This window comes from Streptopelia decaocto (genome assembly GCF_964273445.1).
Source record: "Streptopelia decaocto genome assembly, chromosome: 6".
Lineage (NCBI taxonomy): Eukaryota > Metazoa > Chordata > Aves > Columbiformes > Columbidae > Streptopelia > Streptopelia decaocto.
Genome location: NC_138660.1, coordinates 35,165,306 through 35,190,404, shown reverse-complemented (window position 1 = coordinate 35,190,404; position 25,099 = coordinate 35,165,306). Strand labels below are relative to the sequence as shown.

Genomic DNA, 25,099 nt, shown 5'->3' with positions numbered 1-25,099 from the left:
CTGAGATACTCCATGGTATATAAGAGGATATTTGTGTTTTAAAAAGTATGCTAAATTAACCACCTTATTTTTACCTACTGCATGCTAGTATAGAAGCCGGGAACTACATGGCATGTTCTCAAAGAAAACCTAAGAGCTCACGAAAGGCTGTTTAAAAAAACTGCCACTCTTGCTTGTCTGACTTCAAAACATCCTCAGAGACCAGTCAGTCCTATTTTCTTACACTCTTGGGCAAAGTTTCCAACCTCCTACTACTGAAGCATTTCTTGGCTGAATCACCAGAATCCCTGCTGATCCACAGCAAGCTATTTTTTAATACATCATATGTGAGCTTCATGACAGCTCACAAGGTGTTTAGATGCACGTACTGACTCTCAAAGTCAAAATGCTGATGGTCGTGGATTTAGTGACCACAAACTGACCTCACATCATTCCTGATTGTTTACTGGCCTGTAAGCACTCCTTGCTACAATAAGCTTACAACTTCTTGATCCATGACCAGTATATTTACTGTATGGAACATCCTTCAGTCCGAGAGCTATAAAAATATTAAAAACTACTGAAATTAGTAAAGAGGTGAACTTAGAGCTCTGTGCCTCCCGAGAACTAGAAAGCCTTCAGGTGTTGGACAAGGGGGAAATGGAAGCATATTCATTTTAATTCTGGGAAACAAGAAGAAATGGTTATCAAGCACAGAACCATAAGAAAACCTGAGAATCTTTACAATTAGAAAGCGTAAGTCATGAAGGAAAACAAGAAGATGGTTCCTTGGATCAGAGCACTTCTTCTAACAGAAGAAAACTGGACAATACAACTAAGAAAAGCAATACACCTGCTCTGGACTTGGAACAAACCTGGTTTCATAGCAAACGTGAACAAAAAGGAGAGGAAAAAAAACCACATAGGGGTGGAAGACGCTCTTTGTGAAGCTTGTTTCTTATAAACAGTTGTCAGGTCCTCTCTGCCCTCCCCCAGAAGCTTAAAATGAAGAGGGATACATACAAACATTAGACATATTTCTCAGCCACGTATGCTTTCTGAAACACTGAAAATAAACATAACAATTTTATGTTACAGTCATAGGCCTCTAACCTGACTATACTCTTCTATAAAGCACTGCAAATTACAGCCCTGTCTGTAACTCCCCTCCAGTGGCACACAGACCAACCAGGAGGCCCATAAGCTGGGTTTCACAGGCTTCTAAAGACACAAGTCACTGGTTCATACTCCTGAGGAGGTTTCCAGAGTGGTATAGGTCTGTAAGGACCCAAGAGAAGTACTGAAGTGAGACAGAGGCTGCTGGTGGAGCATGAAAGTAGAAACTGAGGCCTGTTTCTTGGCCACTGCTCTGGGATTAACACACAAGTTACATGAGTTCCATCCACTCCAGATACAAACAGCATGACCTGTGACTCCTATCTGCACGGGAAGGTTTGCAGAATGTACCCCTAAGAGACAACATTATGATAGCTCTTCCTCGTGGGGAAACGTGGCCTGTCCTCAAATCTGCATCCACTCATTCTCCTCCGATAAGGATCATCATTAAAATTACGTCATTTGAAATCACTTAGTGAAAATGGTTTAAATCAAGTCATCAATAGAAGTCAGTCGCCCTCCAAAAAAACACCTTACGATGATTTCATTATGAATTTCCACAGTAATTTGTTTCACAGAAGTCAGCTTTCTTAGTGCACTAACTTTATCTTCATCTCCTAACTGAAGTTTGAAACAACCTTATCTGTGAAAACAGAACTATTGCCATAACACTATAAAAGCACATCTTAGATGCCTAGACATAAAAAATAACACATTTATCACAGAGAGGTGACTTTCCCTCCCTCCCCTTTTTCCTTAAGAACAAGTTAAGTGACAAGAACCAGGAACAGCTCTAGGTATGTGCTAAATAAATAATAACACAGTTAGAATCCAACCCTGCCGTTAAAGCACAGCCGCCGCTGAGCCCCCGGGAGGAACGGGGAGCCCGCACCGCGGCCCAGCGCCCCCACTCGCCACACGGGAACCCCGAAGGCGGCGAACCGCGGCTCACACCGGCTTCAGGGACGGCTGAGCAACCTGCCTGCTGCCCATCGCAGCCAGTTAGCCCATTCTCCACCCCCGGACCGCCCCCGTTCCAGCGCCCACCCCCGCCCTGTCACCAGTTCCGCGCCTCGGCCAACGGCCACACGGAGCACGCGCCTAACGGCCGCCAGCCGCCGCTCACCGCCGCGCCTCCAGCCCATTGGCTACCACGAGAAACGCTCCAGCGTCTGATTGGCCGGCGCGGCTCCCCGCGTGTTCCCACCCTCCACGGCCGCGTCTCCTCAGGGCGCTCGGGCCCTTCCCCGCCGCCGTGCTCCGCACAGCCGCCGGGTTGCTGGTGCGGTGGCTGAAACGTGGCGGCAGCGGGAACGCTGGCAGTCTGAAAGAGAGCGGTACAGCCACGGGAGTTGAGTGCAGTGAACTGGGGAACGTCACCCGGTTACTCATTGTAAATGTACCCGTTATTTCTTCCAAGGTCGGTTCTAGGCCTTACTCCTTCCTTTAAACACAAACATGTAAAGTTCTTAATAAAGTGTGCAAAACATCACTTAGCTGCCTAAAGCAAACTATTCCACAAAGCCATATAAGTGATTGTTTGGAGCATTTGAAGCAGAGACAAGCACCGAGGTTGCCTTTGGTATATTTCATGTGATCTGTGGCAACACCCATGATCAGTACAAAATGAAACTTACTAGTGAAACTGACACGTTTTTGATGAACCAAGTTGCCTCCTGTTGCGAAGGATTCTTCCAGGGAAAGTTACTAGGTAGGTTACCTATATGTTCACCATAAACTTTTACATTGAGAATGAATCCAATTAGCAATATCATTCAAATTCCACCTGCTGGGACACTGTCCCTGTGCCCCCCTCCCCAAGGGCACCTTGCTGGTAGAAATGTTCATATTTGGAAGTACGTCTCACACCAGTGCCCACACGAGCCCACACCTTCATACATTTTACAACCAGCACTGCTCACGTTTGTGTGGCTGCAGTAATACATTAAAAAGGAAAATGAGCCTGCTACACCAGTATCATCCAAAAAGTCTGTATTTTCCAAGAGAACTTTTACCAGTAACATCATCATGACAGACCACTCCATAAAAACTACCCAAACAAGTGACATTTTTATTGGCGAGTTCTGCTAATGAATTTCCTTTTCCACACTTGTATCGCCTTAAAGATTTAAAAAAAAGAAAAAACAAACATCTCGGGTAACATTCCGTTTGCAAACAAACAATAAAATTATTTAAACATTTAAAATTAAAAGATAGCAATTTTAAATACAAATTCTAGGAATACCTGTCCTGGTTCCCCCAGGAGCTGCTCCTCGCCAGGCTGGGTACCGAGGCTCTCCCATTTGGAGCTCAATTAAAAGGACCGGGGCAAGTGCTATTATTACCATTGCAAGCCCTGTTGTACATTCTTCACAGGAAAACATAAAACATTTTGCAGTAAACCAAGCGGTACTTTTTCTTCCCTTGTTCTAAAGCTAAGTCACACTGCAAGTTGGGGGGGGGCGGCAAAACGTGGCTTCAACATTCAGCTACTTTATCACACACAAAGATTTCTACTAAGAGCATATCCAGGTTGAAATACACATCTGTTTCCTGTCATGAGGTTAATGCTTATGGGGCGCGAGATGCAATCTACTTTGAAATAATAAACACATCACTTCTTGATGAGCAAAGTATTATTTTTTGCCTTTTGGACCGACGCATAGTTGTGAGGTTGTTTCTCCTAGACCTTGCCAGGAGAGGCAGTTTTAACCGCTACCACAAATAAAAAGATGACCCGTGGCAACCATGTACTTTCTAATCAATTAGTAAAATGTTGCATTTAGCATGTTTGTTTGCATTCTAAAGAACCCTTGGGTCATGTTTTTAGGCCTCAGAGGCTTTGTACACCAGAAATTACACAAGTCAACCACAGAAAATTGTAAATTGGTAAAATTGGTATCCACAGCTATTTTGAGGTAATCCACAAGAAAACCTGGCTCTGCACCTGAATGTTCCTCTCAAAAACCAAAAAGACAAAAAGAACCCCAAGCCCTAGCTGGAGTGGAAATTCCATTTTAAAAGATTTCTCTAATCACCATGTTCCACCACATTTGATCAACAAGGACATACCTTATTTCACAAAAAAAAAAAAAAAAAAAAAAAAAAAGCCTTCTTCATCCTTTTCCTGGAATTTGAGTACTTCATTCCTAAAATTCTGGGTATGCTCAGAAGAGATGAAGACAATAGTGTTATTTTCTAGCCAAACCAGAGAAACACATTCAGACACTGTTTTTGGTTTATTTAATTTATGAAGGTGCTCTAAGAAGATACCAGCGATCCCCTTAACGTTGAAAATAGCAGCGTTTCATACTCTAACCTCCCATTGGTGAGGAAGAGGCTAGGGAAAAATCTGGACCAGAGAATCTGAAGACCAAGTTAAGAAGAAATGGTCTCCTGGGTCTGGATTTGGCTTGATAGAACCGTATCTATTGAGGCAGTCGGTATGGACAGAAGGTTGTTCCTGTGGAACAGGAGATGCCGCTTTATGGCGTGAGCAGGTTCCTAAGGGCCTGGCTGCCTGCCTTACTCACAAGCTTTTCTGTCAGGGCTGAAGGGGGAAGGACAGCTTTATTCTTCAGGTAACTGCTGTTCTCCTTTTGAGTAGTACATTCAGAACAATTTCCAATAAACCAGAGCTGTAGTGCTAGTTGGGTATCATAAACTGCCTGCGACTTCTCATTGGTTACATTATTTTTATGAAAAGTGGAAAAACTTTACAGTCACCTTAGAAGGAAATCATTTGCTGCTTCTGTAGTTGTAGAAAAAACATAGGCAGGAATATTTTCTAAAGTGCTTCTTTACTTATCAGTTACTTTTAAAAAAAATGAGACTTGTATTCTGTAGCGGCATAGTCTCCTAGTAGTTCATGGACCAGTAGATAGTTTCTGATGTAAAAAACCCATTATGTACTTTGTTTAAGCAAACGACACTTGCTTTGACAAATGCACCAAAGTGAGAGATCTAAATGCAAACCCCACCATTTCTTAAAACACGGGCTTATGCTGGTTTATTAATGCAACTTTACATCCTTTAAAAGTAGTTTACTTCAATTCCAAGAGCAGGGATTAAATAATACAAATAAAAGTTGAAAATTCAATGAAGCTATTGCCTATTTACCCTGAAATAAAATAGTCTTATGATTCAACTGGTGCAAAAATCCCTCCAAACACCTTTGTTTTATTGGCAAAGTCATTTAAGGTCACTTTTGCTTCCGAGACCATCTTCTTCCATGGTTTCCACTGAAGGAATTTTGCTTTGTAATGGCTTGTGGTTCCACAGTGATTTGTAAATGAAAAACCTACCATGAATAACTCTACCGTAGTCAGTAAGTTACAGATACTGTCATGAGAAAGTCCAAAACTTACAGTGCTTTTTTTCTTTTTAAATTTTCAGCAAGACACAAAATTCCAGTCCAGTTAAAGTGTTTTCTTTGAATACCATTTTAAATGGCAATAAATGGCTGCTGTGCCTTCTGGATGGAGAACTTAATGCGATGCCCAATGTGCTTCTTATACGGTAGACGGCTGTTGTACTTCAAACATACCCAAAGAACAGTGTTGAAGGGCCCCCGCAGGCACAGCCATTTGCATCAGCTACTCCTACATATACAGTGCAGTCGGTTTGAATCTGCACAGAGAGAACCGCAGCTGGGTGGCACGTAGCAAATGTTGGAGTTGTCTGTTCTCAGAAGGCATGACACAAAGCATCCCGGACAGCAAGAGACAGAAGCATCTGCAACATTGTTCTGATTCTGTCAAAGTAGTAGTAGCTTCCATCGAAAGGTGGTGGTTATTGCTGAGACAGTAAAGCACTTCGGTTGGCTTTCATCTTCTCCAAGCGTTTTATTAGATGACCATTGCTGACTTCAAGCTCTTCGGTTTTATCCAACGCTGAACGAAGCTGAAGGAAGGAAGCAGGGAAAAAAACAAAACAAAACCGTAACTTTCACAGTGTTTTCCATTTCCAAAGATAAAGCAAGGTTTGTAGTCACCAACACTAACTGACCCTATTGCTGGCATTTCCTTACAAGATAAAGCAGTTGAAAATTCCTAGTAGTGGAGTTAAACGTAAACGTTGTGTAACTGCCTGTGCTGTTGCTCTGAAGGCCACACACACGCAGATATTTTCTAAGCACAGTGCCAAGAATCCAAGGTATTTACAGAATGTTGAACAAATGGCTCAGACTTTGCCTCAACTCAGAGGCACGGATGCTCAGAGATATCTGCTGGGTCACATCCGCCTGTCTTGCTGCCTGGCTTTTACATTTCTGGTTCCCAGAACGGCAGCCACAGCTGTGGGTTCAGTGCCTTGGTTTTCTATAAAACCCACATGAGACGAAGGTAGGAAGAGAGGGGTGGACAACACAGAGCAATATTTATAGGCAGCATAGCAGAAGAGGTATTTAGAAAAAGCAAAGAGCCAAACTGAAAAAAACAAACAAACAAAACGCCAGGAGGCAGGTGTGAAAGAAGCTGATGAACATATCTAAGCTGGTTGTAGCAGCGACTTAGATCACAAAGTTTGGTAAGACAAGTACGGTCAAAATTATAGACAGCTTGAAGATGCCGTGTTTTAAGATCGAGAAATACAGACAGTAACAATGTGAAACAGCAAGAATGATTCACATGCATTTAGCACTTCAGTTTAGACTCTGAAGCTTGAAAGTTTAAGCTGTTGTTCCTGGTAGTTTCACTGTGCTTAAATAATGAAGCACCCAAATTAGCTTTACAGCAGCATTTCCAGGTTTCTACTCTAATTTTTGAGTCACGTGTTCTAAAAAGACTAATGTTTTGTATTTACAAACCCAGAAGCTGTAGCACCCAAAGTAATGAGCCTTCAAGTACAACACACGACAAGGACAGCAAATTAGAAATAGGAACTCTTCGTTTTGATCAATGTCAAACCATACAGCTGTTGAACACTCACAGCTGCAAAGCAGCATGCAAACCTGCGCATTTGAAAGCTGCTTCTACATTCAAGTTCTACAGGAAGAACTTGAGATTGCTCCAGAGAACCGACTCTGGCGCAAAGCAAGGCATTACAAGTCAGTTAGGGAAGAAACAGTGAGATGTCACTTGGAGTTCACAGTTGTGACTGTCACTCCAGTTTGAGTGCTGAAAGTTTGGTTAAACATCTAGAACAATTAACTAAGGCAATTAAAAAAGCAGATGTTTATTCTTTGCTCTGCCAAGAAGGGTAGCTCCTCCTCTAAAATGCACCAGATAAACCAGTTTCCCCAGGCAGTGCAGGCTGACTGCAAGCCCATGAGAGTTTGTATTCAGAATTACCTCTCTCTGTAGTTTGCGTTTCTCTGCTTTCAGTTCATCTTCTATTCTTTCAGCATTTTCAGCAGCAGTTTTGTATCGGGCTACCTGACCTTCCAATCGTATTACCTAAAGTGAAGGCAATTTTTTAAAATTAAAAGCTGTACCAAGAATTTACTCTGATGCGTTACTCTTCCACTAGTAGTTAAGCAATAATCACAGAGATGCTAATTTTTCTGTAGTAAAATAAAGGCATATTTTGAGGAAAAAAAATATACCATGGTAACTTACTCCAGCCCTTCAATACATACCCATATTTAATAAGCTTCCAGTAACAAACAATTCAGTCTATTCACTAGATTTATCTTACCAAGAGTATCACTGACATACTCTAGATAAGAGCAAACAGTCAAAATTGAACAGCCTTGTATAAAATCCATATATACTACATCACATGCCAGAAACCATTTTGAAATTGTCAATAGCTAGGCCTAAGAAAGTATTCTGAAGAGTTCAGTAATGCTTTCAATATACCTTTGCCTCTGAATGTTTTTCCTTTGGTAAACATCAATAATAAATTCACCCTCTCCCATACATAAATGAACGCATTTTAGTCTTTACAACTTAAGTCCAGTAGCCCTGATATGCCGACACTCCTGCTTCTTATTTTAAGGGAAAATCACAGTAATCATTATTTCATTTATCATATAATAAACCACACTTTCCCTTTGCATTCTCACTCTGCATAAACAAACAGAATAAACAAAAAACTTACATTCTGCTCCAATGCTGTTATCTCTTGCTCAGACTTCGCTAGTTTAAATTTGAGATCGCTGATCTGTCTGTTGGCATCTCCTGAAAGAATTGCAGATTTATCAGAGATGTCAGAACAAGTGTCACCAGCGTCTTCTAACAAGTCTGTCATAAAATTTCCATGCTACAGTGGCAGGGTAGCACGTGCTCTCTGTCAAAAACAGTGCCCAGCAGATAGGCACAGTCCCAGTCTCACCTCATTCCCTTCTGACCACTATGAAAACAAAATTAACTAGGAATTCAGCCCAGCTCTCCTGGGGAACACAAGGGAGATTTCCAACTGCAACTGCATTCTTGTTCAAGCAAAGTGTAATTATTCCCTCACCTCTAGTAGATATGCACGGCTGGCTCCCAGTTTGAAGCTCCCTTAGAACCAAAGGCTCATTTTTACTTAGAGCCATGTGGTTATTGTACAGATATGTTTTTCTCACTCACGTGCAAGACACAAACTTCTCTTAAAATGAAAATGTAGCTCACTTTGGAGGTCAATCATGTGCATATCTGTCCCATTTTCTAGAACTTCATCTTCAGACTGTGTGTTTTCCATCTTGCCATTCTTTTGTTTTTCTTCCAGTTGTCCCTTTAATTTTCTAACCTGAAGGACACAAAACAATTGGTTATTAAAATCAATAAGGGAAAAGTGTGGCTCAGTACTCAAGTTCACTGAGGTATTATAAAACAAATAATTTTTTTAAAACCTAAATTAAAAAAAAATTATAAAATAATTTCCTAGAAATGACTGATCATATGTTAAGTATCAGTGCTTATGTGTAAGTTCAAGACCAAACATAATGAGTTGAAGAAGACTGTGTTACTAGAAAAGCCGTACATGTTCGGTAGGCACATTCAGAGAAAACATTCTTAAAAACCCCAAACTGAGTTTTGCTTTGTGTGAAGTCTCAAGGCCAGGGAGATAAACCATAAATGAAAGCATAGAGCATCCTGCAGAGAAACAGATCAGCTACCATTTTTTGAATAAGCTTTATATCTGCTATAGAGTATCATGGTAGCAGCAATAATTACTTTGCCATTTACCCATCTACTGTAAGTTCCCCATCACTCCTTTCCAAATGGCCCATTGCCCACAGTCCCAGCAATCGGGAAGGCTTACTCCTGGAGACAGAATTTGCTTCTGCAATTTCTGGACCATATTTATATTTGTTTTCCCTTGGGCTTGGCCAATATGAAGCATTATTTTTCAGAAATAGCCCTGGAGAAGGAATTTCAGGTAATGGAGGACACTGAATGTCACTGATAAGCAACGGGGAACAGGCACACCGGTTTACATCCTTCTTCCTCTGTATCCTGAGCTAACAGGCAGGAGAAATGTTTCAGAGGAAGAATAAAGTGGCTGTAACTCCTCAGCAAGAGCAACCCAGCACGTTCTGAAGGGCAACAGCATTGCTCTTCTATACGTTACGTTAGGGCTATTTTTGTTTCTTTTTTAATCTCTACGATTCTTATCACGGATTCAGTAAACACACAGCATTTCAGTTTTCTTGTGATTACCTGGTCTAGTAAGGATTCGCGTTCATCAATGAGCTTTTTCAGCCTGTCTGAAAGAGAAAACTCAAAGTTCAGTGCCCACTTGACCGAGCCGCACATTTCAGAGCGCATCTGATACCAGAGCGAACCGGTAAGGTTAGTGAAACTACTGATGAAGGTAGTTATGCACGTACCACAGGCAAGGAGGCCAGAGGCAGGGCTGGGGAGGGGCTGCAGCCAGGGGAGGTTAGGTCATTCTCACAGAACATGCTTGTCACGGCAGCAGCAGCACCCAGCTGCATGCAAAGAGGCTAATCTTCTACGTTAGGTTAGCATGCAAGAACTCTAGGGTCAAACACAACTGCAACACAAAATCTCACACATCTTTACAGTTTAACATGATGAAAGTACTGTAAACACCTGTAATCATAGCTAAGCACATTCTCAGCACTTTAAATCTTCCCTTACTTTACTAAACAGCAGGGCAATGGCATTTTGTGTTCTCGCCAGTATTATGACCAGAAAAATATTTGACCGCTAAATTATTTTTGTTTCAAAAGTAGCAGTCTGGTAAAACATTTTTTTGTTTTTAATCCTTCACACTCAATTCTCCTGGTCAGACATCAAGCAGGTGATGGGCAATCTGGACCACTGTTGTGTCACACTTGAACTTGGACGTGCTACAGATCAGCACATGGATATGTGTGGCATTCATCAACAAAGTGCACATTACAAAGTGAGACAACTGGAAAAAATAGAACTAGAAGCAAAAAAATCACCTTTTTTTTTTCTTCCCTATTTAGGGTGCAAAATGTGAAAGCATTTTAGCAGGTACTGTATTGCAACAAGTCTTAATTCTCAAATTTTCTTATCACTAAAATTACCTCATTAATCAACCTTAGTGTGTTCGGGTACACCTCAATAGAAGTACACTGGAACATAGCATTCAAATATTCTTATTAGAAGAGGATATATTGACCTCAGGCAAGTCTTACTCCACAAGATTGATGTGTATGTTTTTTGCAGTTTTCTTTAGCTTGCCTCCCTTGCCAGCAAGCAGTCACCTGTGCAGAACCAAGCTGGCGGGTGTTCAGAGCTCAACTCCACATCTAAGGTTTGGACTGTTAATTAAATGCTTAAAATCCAAAGGTCACACAGGAAAAGTTGTTGGATTTCTTTGTTTGTTTGTTGGTTTGGTTTGTAAAGGAAAGGACAGCAATTTGCAGATAAAAGGCTTTTACCAGGTAAATTCTGTTGACAGATTTAAGTATTTCCTAAAAGCTTTAAAGATATCCACACTGTAGTCCTCATTCGTTGTAAAATCCTGAACAGGCCAAAGTCTCGTGGCCCACCATTTTTCTTGTTAACACACGAAATAAAGGGAATAAAGAATTTATATTGAATTAAATCACAGGGAAAACTGTAAGTTTTCAAACAGAAGTCCCTCTATACGGCAGACATTTACATTAACTAGTAATGATGTGGCAATTCCCCTCCTGGGTATACAAGTTCCCATGTACCAGCAATCATTTTAGAGCATGGAATAAAACCTTTACCTTGGCTTCTGATGCAATAACCAAACACAGATCTTAAAGTGACATCCCCGTTCCGCAGTTCTACACATTCATTTTGAACCTCCTCCAGTCCTATCTTTTTTTTTTAAGCCATTTGTAACACACTCAACATTGTTACACCTGAGCATTCACATGGGAAAAAAAAACAAACACAACAATATAAAACAAAAACAATAAACAAACCACATTTTGTGAACTATCAAGAGTAACAAAAATTTACAAGCATAAACCCCTTCAAAATAATCAAACAATTTTACATATCTATATGGGAAGGAAAAGAAACTTAAGACAAATTCTGTAAAAGATGAAAGAAAGAGAAGAAAAATAAAGGTCAAGGAAGAAAGCAAGGAGAGCAAACAGCAAAAGAAAGGTCAGAAGATATTCAGACTTTGGAGACAGGGTTGGGAGTCACAGGTCAGCAAAGATCAAGAAATGAAGTTCCTAAGAACTGGAAAGAGAACAAGGACTGATGCCGAAGGAAACCTCTAGGCCACTACAAAATTAACCCAAACTAACAGATTCCAAATGGGCCAAATAATCCACCTTGATCCTGCAAATAACTTAGTCATGCATACAGCTAAGTGACTTTGATTAGCACGACCAATGCTGTGGGTTGCATTATAACTGCCTGAAGAAATGACACCTCAGTCTCCAGTAAGGAAGCACAGCAGCCTCCTCCAGCCCCTTTCCCTCCAAAATGGATGTTGGCATTTTGGGATGAGCCTTCAAATTCCATCTCACCATCAGTTTTCTCTTCCCTCGTTACAGACACCCGTGCACCCTACTGGGACAAATGACATACTGGCAGTGGCAGCAGGATTTACAAGACCACAGAAAAAATCAGTTTTCTAAAACTGTCATTTATGTAGAGAAGTTTTCTGAATGTATAGATGAAGGTCTCTTAGGTTTCACTTATCTTAAAACCTCACACTAATACAGAAAGGTTACTTTAGCTTTAACAGACATTTCTGTACAGCCACCTTGTTTTTGCAACAAATCAAGGATCTGAGGACCCTGACAACAGATGAGCGGGAAAAAAAAGCAACCTACCGAATTAGGACACGAAACTGCTAATGACAATTCTCATCCATAACAGTCACTATCCTTATTTCACATAGGAAGACACTACGGTGAATAATTAGAGTGTGACATTAATTTCACTTAAATTTAACTTGGGTAACATGATTCCCAGGCTACTTGCTGCACCCTATTCATGGCTTTCATATGCAAAGGAGCGTAACAGAGGGCTGAAGGAGAAACTGGGCCCTGGGAAGGCCTGAGAGAGAACAGGACAGAAAGGTGGTGGTTACCAGCATCTTCTGCTATTGTACAGGCCTGTTTGTAAATCAAATGACTATTCTCATGACCTCCAGGTATTGCTAACAAGGGCGCTGCTTCCCTGGCGGAATTGACCTCGTCTCCCCTCATCAGCCACAGATCCTTGGTGTCTCCTCCTACTTGGAAGGGAGCACGTGGTGAAAAGCAGCTGGTTTTAACCTGAGTTATTTGTACGATGCATGGCCCAGAAAGTAATTAACACTGATGCAAATGAGAGGGCTAAACCGTACTTGGAGTGTGGGAAGGCATCCCACGAAATCACAGCAGCAGCCCCAAGCAGCTATGCAGAACAGTGCAAGATCCTCACTGTCAGGTCAATAGCAGGTTGGGCAACAGTCCTTCTCCACATCTGTCAGTTTATTTTGGAACACAAGAAAACAACAACTAATACTGAGAAATGCATTCCTCTCTTTCTCAGAAAGGTGGATACTGCTGGGGACAGGCTGCTGGAACAGTGAATAAACATAGGATTTAGAAGACACCAGCTTGCAATGGTAGTTTTGAGGGGGACAGGAGGACTGTTCTTTTCCGTAATAAAGGAAACATTGACCACTTGGCTTGTCACTATTTTTGGATAAGGGAAAAAAAAAAAAAAAGGTTTCTTCAGCTACTGCTTTTGAAAGCATTTCAGGTTAGCTCTGAATTCGCAGGAATGCACAAACCTGGGCTTCCCACTACATGTGGCACTAGGTATTGAACAAAACACCCAGCAAGCATTGGCAGCTATGGAGCTATCCCGAAAGACAAGACTCTTACACACTGAGAGCAGCGCTCACTGCAGCACTCAGCAGCAGGCTGTCCCTGCTCAAAACAAAATGGGTAACGTAACAGCAGCAAATATGAATCTTGATGTTAGTTCATCTCGTGATTTCTTGGTTTCATGTTAGACTTCATAAAAAGGCTGATTTTGATCTTATCCTTTTTCTGTTATATATTGCAGGGGTAATGCCAAAAGTGGTTTTCAATTATGTAACTTTACCAAAGATGCATTTTCTGGGGAATTCCTCCCAAGACACTGTCCCTCTCTCTCTCTCTCTCTTATGGCACACATTCCACTCAAATGCCAGCTGGCATAGAATTATTAAGTTTGGAATATAACATCTAGCAGTCCCCTTTATCTTCAGGATGATTTATCCCTCAATGTATATATGCTCAAGCAAAAACCAAAGAGGTAAAGACGATCGTGACCTTCTCCCAATTCCAGAAGTCAGGGACCGGCTGCCAGAGGTACCAAGCAGCTCACGTTCAAGAATGGATTTATAGCCCATCAGCTTTTCTTTACTGCCTGTCCATGTTCCTGCTTCTACCCTAGTTTCACCAAGAGATGCCCAGTTACTGTGGAATAAAAGCTGGTACATGGACAATTAAGACTAGAGTTGTCATTCTTTCTCCTGTGACCTGGCTTTAAAAAGGACATCTTACAGATTCTTTGTTTTCTGAAAGGGTAAAGCTAGTTAAAATCAGGTCCTTGTTAATTCCCTCAACCATTCAGAAGCACATCTATTAGAAATGAACTCACATGAAAAACACAGGACATGCCAGCACGCGCCTAATTTAACTCAGAGTTGCTTATATATCCATCCCCCAAGGTAGGTGAAGCCTGGTAAGCACATTTAATTATATATTTAAGTGTATTTAACATTTAAATATAAATTTATTTAAAATACTTTAAGCATTAAATCATATATTATTGTTGTGAGTACAGCAGAGACAAATCTTTTACATAAATACTGCAACATAGTAAGAAGAGCTTCTTTTTAAGATCTGTGACTTTTTAGTCTAACCTTTAGTGTAAAACCTTAAGAACAACTGCTAATACTTACAGAAACCATACTGGAACTGTTGTAAGTTGGAGAGAAGCCATATGAAAAGAGTTACAGGTTTACAGTCCCGTTACAGGTTTAGAGTTATGGGTGCCATCACTTATTAAAGGTCCTCAAACATTGAGGCTGCCCTTTCCTAGTAAGATCACTCTTGTAGCTACGTAGCACAATGCAATAAATCTAACAGAGAAAGCTGCAGAAAAATGTTTTTTGAAATGATATAGATTTAAATAAATATTTATGCAGGTTTATAAACAGTGCTCTGGACAGGCAATTTAAAGTATAAAATATGTTTATTTCAATTATATACAGCTCAGTACATTTTGATATACATCTTGATATTTTGCAGTCTGTTTGTAACATCAACACAAATACACGGTTCCATAGCCACCCCCCGCCAACTCCTCAACTTGCATTCCCTTGGGATATTCATTGTTTAAAACAACTTTAAATGAACTTTTAAGTATGCAAAACATGCTCTTCCTCCCAAGCACTAGCAAAGATGCAAGAAAAAAATATTCCAATGGAGTCAGTGTGTCTAATTTATGCCAGCAATTCAAAGCAATCCAGCTTTTCAAAAAGGCACAGGGATTTGTATACAGAACAACAATCGTCTTTGGTCTGATATCCAACAAGAATTAAGACACGCAATGTTATCTTCTTTCCAGAAAGGAAGAGGTAAGAATTTTTCAGAGATAAACACATTCCTTCAGAATCATAGTTTGCAAAAAATAATGCAGTAAGGAAATGCAATTCTTAACAAAAAACTTTTTGGAAAAATAGGTATTTTGTATACTCATAGCTAGACAGTACAAACCTAGGCACACACTACAGTGTGTATTGACACTTTATTCAGAAAAAATAAACCCATGTGAGACATGGTGTAAAAGGCCTGTTATGGTGCAAAGTTCATAGAGGAAGTAAACATGTAGATATCTATTTCTTTCAGCAAACTAAGGCATGTATGTTGCACTTTTTAAAAAACTGTATGTTCTTCCAAAGCCTTTAGACTAAGCAGATTCACAGTGATCTAACTATATTTTGGAATATGACTGTATTAGAAATACAACGTGGAATGAGAGTATCTCTTTTTCGATAGTAAAAAAAAAATTAAAAATTGGTTCCTAGGCTTTAATTATTCAGAAAGAAGTTCCAACATTAGATCAGTGTTGCTGATCTACTGAGTTCCTTCATGATGTGTTAATGCACTTACTGTAGATCTAATGCATATAAGTACACATAAGTATGTGCATAAGCGCGCATAGATCCAGTGCAGATAAGTACATTCAAGACATCAATCATCTAGGCTAGAAATAAAAAGAATTTCATACAGAAATTCCCCAGTAGCAGTTTTCCACACTAAAAGTACTTTAATTGCAAGATAGTCTATTTGTGAAAGCTTGCTCTTTCGGTGATAAACTTTAAACCTGAGACACGGCAAAAACCCACACGTGATCTCTTGTGGCTGGGTACATTAGTGAATAACTTAATACTTGCATCATTACCATTTACGTAACATTGTGTTATGATGAGAGTTACCTATAAAGAAAAAACCTTTGGAGCATTCCTGGCGTCTGATGTATTGTGCAAAGTGCATGCTTCTGTACTGGGACTGATCAAATGGCATGTAACCCGTGTAGTCTTCAGATTTTCAGCTTAGGATATTGTACAGTCATCTCTGGATCTACCCTTACCCCTTCTGCCACTTTGTGAATCCTCCTTGCTTTCATCTCTGTTATTGCTAGCACTTTCCAAATCCTGTTCTGAAACATCATCATCTTCTATTTTTTCCACTTTATTAGAATCTGATGCTTTGATTTCATCTTCTATCACATCGGTCTTCTCATCAGTTTTCCATGATGCTTCCCCTTGCAAGTGCCCTGTTTCTTCAGGCTCATCTCCTTTTCTATGCTGGAAACTGTCATCTGCAGTCAAGGCAGCTTCGGTTTCTATTTTGTCTGTTCTTTCTCCAGCTTCGTCCATTTGGGCAGTTTTTCCCACAGCGCTGTTTCCATCACCCTCTTCTTTCTGTGTATTGGCTTCCTCTCCATCACATTTTCCCTCAGTTTCTAGTATCTGTTTTGACTCTTCATCAAAATCAAACGCATCACCATCATCTTCCTGTCTTTCATCTGCTTGACCCTCCAGTTTAACTTGCTCACTAGTATTTTCATCCTGCTCAGCTTTCTGTGCCAGGAAATTATCTGCACCTTCCTTAGAAGCAAATCCACCACCATGGTGGTCTGCAAGCTCTAACTCTTGCTCATTTTCTTTCAGTGTTTCTTTATCGACTTTGTTTTCAGTAGTTACACTAACATCTACAGCTGACTTCTCTTTAGATTCACCTTCCTCTTGTTTAACTACATTCTGCACTTCACCTTCTAAAGAAATACTTTTCTCTTCCACTGTATCAACTGTTGTTTCTTCACTACACTGAACTGTTTGATCGTCTACATTTGGCTGTAAATCTTCTATCCGTTCTGTCCTACTTTCCTTTTCTTTCCCAGACTCATCCCCTCTTTCCAATTCTGAATCTTTAATTTTGTCATCTAAAAGACTTGGGTCTAAACTAGCTTCCTGACTCCTCATCTCTTTCACAATGTCTGTGTCTGGCTCTGCCTGGTCCAGTATGTTTCCTTTTCCCTCAGCAGAACAGCCTACAGCCTCCACAGATGCCTTATCTTGCTCACCTGTTTCTGCAGAATCTGAACACATCTCCAGCTCTTCCATTACTACTTCCTTCTGTCCATCCTTCTCAGCCACAGCATTTTCAAGTTCACTTTTACCTTGGATATTTTTTTCCTCTGATGATGCAGAAGGACTACCCTCTGAAGAAACTACTTGGATGTGGGCCTGATCTCCACTGTCTTCCTTCTCACTTTTATTTGCTGGGACATCACTTTCACATGACTCCGTTCCCTCCAAACCCACAGACTCCATTTCACTCGTTTGACCCTGAACTGCACTCCCAACCTCATTTGCTTTTTCAGCTCTATCACCTCCTATTTTATCTGTTCTTCCATCAGCGCAGTCTTTGCTTTCAACAAGCCTTTCCTCCAAGACACTTGGAACTTTGCTTTCAGGACCTTCTTCTGAGTCCTGGAGTCCCTCAGCGTGACTCTCCTCATTTACCTCTTCACTAAGCAAGCCTCCTACTGTAACCTCTGCTAGCCCTGCCTGGTTAGAAACCAACTCACAGCTCTCACTGGTAACATCAGCTTCCTCATCCATTTCATTGTCACTCAGGCCATGGCTAGTTTTAAGATGCTCTTGTTCTTCCTGTTCAGGTGCAGCTTTGTCCAGTTCATGCTCTGTACTGAAGATGTTAGGCGTCTCCTGAGGAGTCTCAAAAACCTGATGACCTTGCAGAGAACCCACCTCCAAGTCCTGATTTGTCCATGCATCTAGGTCATGGTGTTTCGCCTCTGTACTAAGAGGCTGTTGGGCTGCTGTGACTGTGGACTCGGTCTCCTTTCTCAAATCATCTGTGTCACTATCACCGTTTGAAGATGCACTCCCTGACACATGTTCTGTAAGGCTCTGAAGTTGTTCTGTAAACTTACTATCTGGTAACACCTCCATTGACAGGGCATCACATTCTTCAACCATTTTTTCTGCCTGAGCATTTTCATCAGCATGCAATGTCTGTACTTCCTGCTCCTCTTTGTGTTCCTCACGCTCAGTATTCTGCAAGATTTCTTTTTTCCCCACATCCTCCAAAATCTCATTTTTCATGTCCACTTCATTGGCTTTGCCTAAAAGACCATTGAGAAAGTTGAAGGGACCACACCCATAGCACTTACCTCCCCGCTTAAAACCCGAAAGAGAATGAATCAAAGAACAGGTTAATGAAAGATCAGCTTTTGCCAATTACGTGAGGCAAAGCAGCAATTGAATTAGTAAGGGCTGCGGGTTTTTGATCACTGAAAATCACCACCACCCTCTCAAAGCAAGAAGTCTCTGGTGCTGGCTTGTGTTTTTGTAAAGGAGAAGATTTATGCTCTTGGCTGTGTGACTTACAGCTTTTGTAGATGAGGACAACTGTTTCAAGCAGTGCAATTTAACAGTAAAACCTGCAGATGTAGCGCTAACAGTAAACATAGTTTTTTCTCAGCAATATTATCTGCAACTTTAACCTTAACAGCACTATGCATGCAAGAGTGTGTGTCTGATGCCATTATAAGGAAGTAATCAAGGATTATTCAGTAATAATTTACTCCTAAGCAAAATAAACAGGTATCTTCACTGTGTATGATAAACACTGAATGCAAAATTGATAGGCAAGCAAATGCTTCAGCTGTTTAACATTACCAACACAGACCAAAGCTCAGGTTCTCTGTGCCTCTTAAAGCCACTTCATCCACTCAAATGGATGAAGGTATTAGAAAGGTATTAGAACAACAGTGTTTGCTGTTTCAGCAGGTAGCTTTTGGGTCTATGTTGTACCTGTTTCCAAAAACAACAGAGTAAGGAAAGACAGAAAACATATTAAATTTTAAAATACACCCTTACCTTGGTTTTGGTGTTCCAGATTATTTCCCCACAAAAACTGAGTGAGGAAAAAAGCAGCCAACAGCTAAAAGCAAGATAACTTGCACTTGAAACGGTTGGCTGCCCGTCGCTATTTATTAATATGTTCATTGAGAACAAAAACAGAAGAAAAAAAATATTATTTCCTTTCCTTCCGCTAGTATAACAAGTTCTCTGAGTGGCCATTCATCACAAACAACTCTGTAAGAAGGATGTTTTTGCCAACCAGATTTCTCCTCAACACTATGCACCTCAGAGTTATATTCTTTGAATTTAACAGCAATAATCCTGTTATAACAAGTAAAAATGTTGAAGTGTTAGAATGAACTGCTCAATAGTACTAGATACCAAGAAAATTAATTTGTACATTAGTGTGAGTCCACAGTGCCCAGCACTGTTGTTCAGCAGACACTTACAGTTCCCAAGTCTAAAAATGAACCAACATTGATGTTCTTTATAGGAAACTAAAATGCTTTTTTTCTGACTCTTTAGCATATGTGCTGAAAAATATTGAACAACAGTAGGATTATTCTGGGACAATTTTCAAAATCAGGGTTTAAACAGTAATCTGAATTATTGCTACTTATCTGTAATATAATGTTTGTATTCTCATCCTCTGTCACCCTGAATGGGAAATGCAATCTGCCTTCGCAGGAAACTGCACAACATACTTGAAGTGATAATAAATATTAAGCAGAAAAATGCATAGGAAGTGATTTGACAAGTAGCATGCTGCGTGATGTGTTAATTGTCCCACTAACAAATGCCCCAACTCCAAGCAAAGATGGATGAATGGACAGACAGAAAGATATGAAAGGATATACAGCACTTACCAAGCGACCCATCCCCTCCTGTCTTTAACGCCTGAGTTGTGCCTGGAACAGTTGTAGAAGAATCCAAGTGTCCTTCATTATCAAGAATGTCTGATGTCTCCCCATTGGTGGCTACATCGGAGTCTGGGATTATTCCATGTTTCTGTAGAGAAGCAAAAGCAATGCTTTGAGCCTGCTGCTCAGAAATGGGAGGATTGTTCAGGTGTTCTTGTCCTGGATATTCTCAATAAACAATTGCTTCAATTGTTCCATTAAACATTGCTAGAAGTCAGAAATGAGCACAGAATATTACAGTTCTCAGTTGTTGTTTGTTTTTAACATAGATCTGCTGCATAAAATGTTCCTCAGAAAAGCATCTCCTACAAAAGCAACCACTTAATACTATCATCTATATTAAAGGCTCATGGTAAATATTAGGGGGAAGGATTTTATGTAGAAAATTCCTGAAATGGCACCTTTGAGGCAACATGAGAATAGGGTTCTTGCTGCTGAGCTACATTAATATTTTTCTGCAAAAGCGTACAGGAGGAAAAGGTCAGCAGTTGAATACAAGTTTCTTTTATTCCTCTTGCATACCTTCAGTTGCTCCTTCAGCACAACCACTTCATCTCTAAGGTCATCCCGCTCACTCCTTATGGAATCAAAGAAATCTTTCTGCCTCTCTAATGCCTGAGTTCCCAACACAGACAGAGGGCAAGGAGACATGAAGAAAGGAAGGAAGACAAGTAAAGACCATGAAAAGCAAGTGTAAACAAGAATGAGTAGATTTAAGATATTCAGAGATTCATGGAAGTGGCATGTACGAAAAAGGTAAAGTTTACAGATCAAAGGACCAAGTTTACATACATACAGATAAACTTCAAATCCAAGAAATGCACAGCTTATTCAATAACCTGCAATTCCTACCAAAGGCATTCAGAGCCCAATCCTTCTCCAGGAATCCTTAAAATGAGGATCCACTTTTCCTTCTTTCTGCTAAGCAAGTTAATTCAGCTCCATATTACTTCAAAGTGTGCACTGAAGACACAGGCCAATTCCCATGTGTTCACTGAACAACAGGAAAGCAGGCCCAGCAGATTTTAATAGTCTTTTTATTCCATGGGTTACCATAATGAGTGCAGCACATTTCACTTAATTTGAAAGCAGCCAGTAAGTCATCTTTAGACGGGGATGTACCAGGTGCAAATGCATATTGTGCTACTGAGCCTGTCCCAATATTTCTATAAAAAAAACATAAATAGAACAGTAACAAAAATCAGAAAATTTTGAGTTTCAAATTGCTACAAATTATTGGACACGTCAAGCATGGGCAAGTTGCCAGATTTCTTTCTCCTTCTATATTCAGCAAGTCTTTCAGTGCTCATTGTTAGAAAAGCAAGCTATGCTTCCATTTGGCTTTGATAGGGGTGGTGGGAAGGCATTAGAAGCAAAGGAGACTTTCATCCCAATAACCCATAAATAGCTCTTGCTTCTGCATTACACTCCAGTTTCTGCTCAGTCTGCAGATCAAATCTGAATAAGCAAAAATTCAGTGTTGATGGAACTGCATTATAAATAGCACTTCCTTTCTCACTATGGCAAATACAAATGGTGCACCACAGCAAATAAATTATCCTAGGCTTTGAAATCAGACCAGCTGCTGAGTTTTTCTTGGATTTTATTACACTGGCAAATACTGCTATTTGCTAGTTTACTGCTAATATAGTAAAACAGCCACACCAAGCAAAGTCACTAGGGAGTATTTTATTCATGAGGGTTTGCAAAAGCAGGATCAGCTGGAAAACAACAGTGCCACTCTGAACACATTCCAGGAGTTGACAGTCCTACCCCTATTTTTTTGTCTTTCCACTCTATTGTCTCCTGAAGATCAGAGATTTCCCTGACATAGCTCTGCTGTTTCTGTTGCAGCTGCTGGATTTCCTGAGAGACAGGAGCAAAACAAGGAGACAGAAAGCAGGTAACAGGTTAACAAAGAAGGTTAAGATTGCAGTGGTGCCACAGAATGAAAAAAATTGGATGCTAAAGAGTATCTCCATGCAGTTGCAGAGTTCCTGACGTCTCAACAAAACCTACACTCCTGAAGATAATCTTAACTATCCACAAGATGACTTAAAACAAGTTGGACAGTTCCATCAGTTTCCTCTGCATCTCCACAAACAGCTGTCTGAAACACAGCTTATTTCATATTATGGACAAGGCAAAAACAGAAGTCCAAGTTCAGATAATACTTACGAAAGGACTGTATTAGTCAGCTCTGAACCTGTTTGGCCTGAAACACTAGTATGTCTTCACATGAGAAACTTGAGTAGGGAATAAAATTCTCTATACTTCACCTTCTACACTCCTACAGCTAACTGGAAGCATACCAATCAAAGAAGCCATTAAAAAGAGTTACTTACTGCAAGCATTTCTTCTCTTTGCTTCAAAGCCTCCTTGATTTCCTTGAACTGAAACTGCAATATGCTATGAGCATGCTTCTCCCTCTCAAACTCCTGTGAATAATGAAATATTAATTACATTCTTATTGATAAAAAATAGCATTCCAAAAAGAAAAAAAGAAAATATGCCCAACCACAAAGAAAATGCTTACTGCAATGTAATTCTTGAATATTCCTCTAATCACAGTCCTCCAAAATACAATTTTTATCTTGTTTTTCCAAGAAATATCTTGTTTTTTCATCAAATATGGAAGTGACAGACATAATTTAGCCAGCTTCATAAGCTGAACAGCAAGCTGGCTTTTACACTCAAGGCCTACAGATTTTGCAGATAAACGGATGGGAATTTAACCCACTCTTTCCACGTAGCCATGTACTAAAAGTTATCTAGACATTGTGGACTTTAAAAACAAAACCCACACTGTATATTCCAGGAACTATGTGCTTTTGAAGTACACTATAGTGAAATGCCCCAAGCTAAGAAGCCAGTTCTGAAAAGCTAACAGAAGCCACAGCTTTACTGTTTAACACCAACTCACTATCCGCCAGACACTGAATTCTTTTAAAACTTAACTCTCAACTAAGTAGCTGCACTCACTATATAAACTGCACAACTCCCCAATGGGCCTTCTGAAGAGAGCTTTGTGTGTGTAAAAATACTCCAGAAGTCACACAAACAAACCCTCTGAATATACTTTAAAGACTGAATATAAAAGGATGTGGTCATACCAGTATAGCCTTAGCATATAAAGCATTTCTTCACTTCTTCAGAAATTGCTTTGTAAGACAGAAACTTAGAGATGATTTCCATTTGTATCACAACCATACAATATGCTACTATTCCATATGCTTTAACAGTAAGGAGAACGATAGCTTATTTAGAATCTTGAATAGTAATTTGGTTGCCTCCTCCCAAAATTTGCATATTTGGTCTCTGTGTCTCCCCCTGCTAATCTTTCCCTGTTAAATAACATGCCATAGCTGTATACGTACTTTACTTTTTTCTTCATATTGCCGCCTGGATTCTGCCAGCTGTTCTTCTAACTCTAAGAGCGCATCCTTCAGGGTATCTACTTGGTACATGAAATTTGTTTTTTCATTGTCTAGTTGAGCATTTGACACCATAGCCTTTTTGTATTTCTCTTCAACTTCAGCTAGAGAGTCCTGCAAAGAATAAGCAACCACAGTTATAAAAGACACTTTGCCAACCAAGACCTTCAATAAGAAAATTAAGTACTAAACCACAAGCATGCTGAGTACTCCTATGGAAACCAGTGCTAATGATGTGCTAGAGAGGCTTACCAAGTGTCCCAAGGTGAGGATAACCTCCCTGTGCTCCCACCAGACATCTGTTTACAAGCAAGGAACCTTACCTCAGGACAGAAAAAGCGTTTCCTGTTCTCTGCTGCTTCAGCTGCTGCTGTCTCAGTTTTTTTCCTTCTCCGACCTCCCCCTGGCCCTGCACATTGGCAGCTCAAAGTAGCTGCTGAAGATGACGAGTCAGTTTTTTATTTTTTAAAGGTAAACTGGCCTTGATTTAAGATCATTTTAGATGCCTTTGACGGCCACTTCACACAAATTTCCGGGATCATTGCAGTGTGGGAACCACTAAATATACTGACTCTGGAATTAGAATCTGCCATGAAAAAGGTGCAGCTTTTGTGACCTGATGTATCGTTTTTCATTAGGTTTCCTATATCACATCCCTTCTTTACAAATGTACTCTGTAAGACACAATTCCCAGGGTATTGAGAACTTCTCCTAACAACTCGACCCGAATGTAAGATACTGAGGTATTTTTAACAACAGATGATGGCAAAATAAAGATCACGATCATTTTCCATGTTGTGCAGTCAAACTTTGCAGTATTTGATTTTAATACCGAAATAAAAATAAACAAAACAGCGCAAATATGAAAACAAGCAGCACACTCGTGTCAACATTCTAGTTTACAGATCAAGCAATTTCTCTGGGAACTTAAGTAATTCCAATAATTACATCTAAAGCACAGGTGAGTTTCATATACTTCCCTTTTCATTCAGTCAACAGAACTGGGGATGATAGAGGCGAGCTGATGACAAAATTAAGTTTGAATCAGTTTAGTTTACCTTTCTATTGGCAAATCAGAGAATTTGTCTTTAAGGACATAAATTTGTACAGTTCCAAACACAAATGGTGTTTTGGTGCACTTTCCAAGAATATGAAATACCAAGCCAAAGAAAGCAGCCAGGATTTGGAAACGCAGGTAGGATTAAACCTCAGAAATTAGCTGGAAAGGAAGTATATGCAAGTAAGAAGTGAAGGTAATTGCTGCACCACTCCTTCAGCATGCTACGGTTTGTTTTCTTAGCATCAAGCGGTCTGGCTAAAGTACAAATCACCACAAAGGCAGTGTAAGGGACACAAATTGAAATATGACCTACATTTTTAATGCAGTTTGTTGTTTGCTACACCTGCTACACAGTGATCAGGGAAAAAAAAAAAAAAAAAAAAGCAGGTTTTACAGAAAAAGGGTCAAACTACTGTTTTTCCATTGAGAACTCCAGATGGCAGCATCTTCACCTGTCACAGCATTGAGCCAAAGACAGTCAGCAATTAATGTTGCTAAATGTTACATTATATGCCTCGATGTCTACATACATCTTTGCAAGAGTGCCTTTTCCAAAAAATGCAGCTCATGTTGCTGCTCACTTCTCAGGTGGTGGTATGGGGATGCACAAGTTAGTTGTTGCACTGGAACTCATTTATTACTTCATGAACTGGTGTGAGTGTTTGTTCTTCACATAAAACACCTTGTGACATGAAGGTTTGCTACAAGAATTGTTTAAGGGTGTCTTCTGTGATCTGGATAGGAAACCAAACTGCTAATCACCACCTTGCACGCACAACTTCCCAAAGGCATGC

At 40.2% G+C, this 25,099-nt stretch overlaps 1 protein-coding gene across 23 annotated transcripts in view; it reads right to left on the bottom strand.

The window, feature by feature from the left end:
* Positions 1-3,139: 3,139 nt before the first annotated feature.
* The window catches only part of LRRFIP1 (LRR binding FLII interacting protein 1), a 111,826-nt gene continuing 89,866 nt past the window's right edge, over positions 3,140-25,099 (bottom strand). For 18 of the 23 annotated variants that reach the window (XM_082057267.1, XM_082057271.1, XM_082057283.1 and 15 more), the window contains 6 exons: positions 23,189-23,359; positions 22,157-22,249; positions 21,585-21,677; positions 20,334-20,426; positions 19,758-19,899; positions 14,669-18,149 (listed from right to left, as the gene is read on the bottom strand). In XM_082057267.1, coding sequence (XP_081913393.1) covers positions 16,051-18,149; positions 19,758-19,899; positions 20,334-20,426; positions 21,585-21,677; positions 22,157-22,249; positions 23,189-23,359 — 2,691 coding nt within the window. In that variant the 3' untranslated portion in view covers positions 14,669-16,050. Of the gene's footprint in view, positions 5,998-7,385; positions 7,491-8,136; positions 8,217-8,651; positions 8,770-9,683; positions 9,731-14,668; positions 18,150-19,757; positions 19,900-20,333; positions 20,427-21,584; positions 21,678-22,156; positions 22,250-23,188; positions 23,360-25,099 lie in introns of those variants that run through there. The other 5 variants (XM_082057279.1, XM_082057278.1, XM_082057277.1 and 2 more) reach the window with 3 other exon arrangements.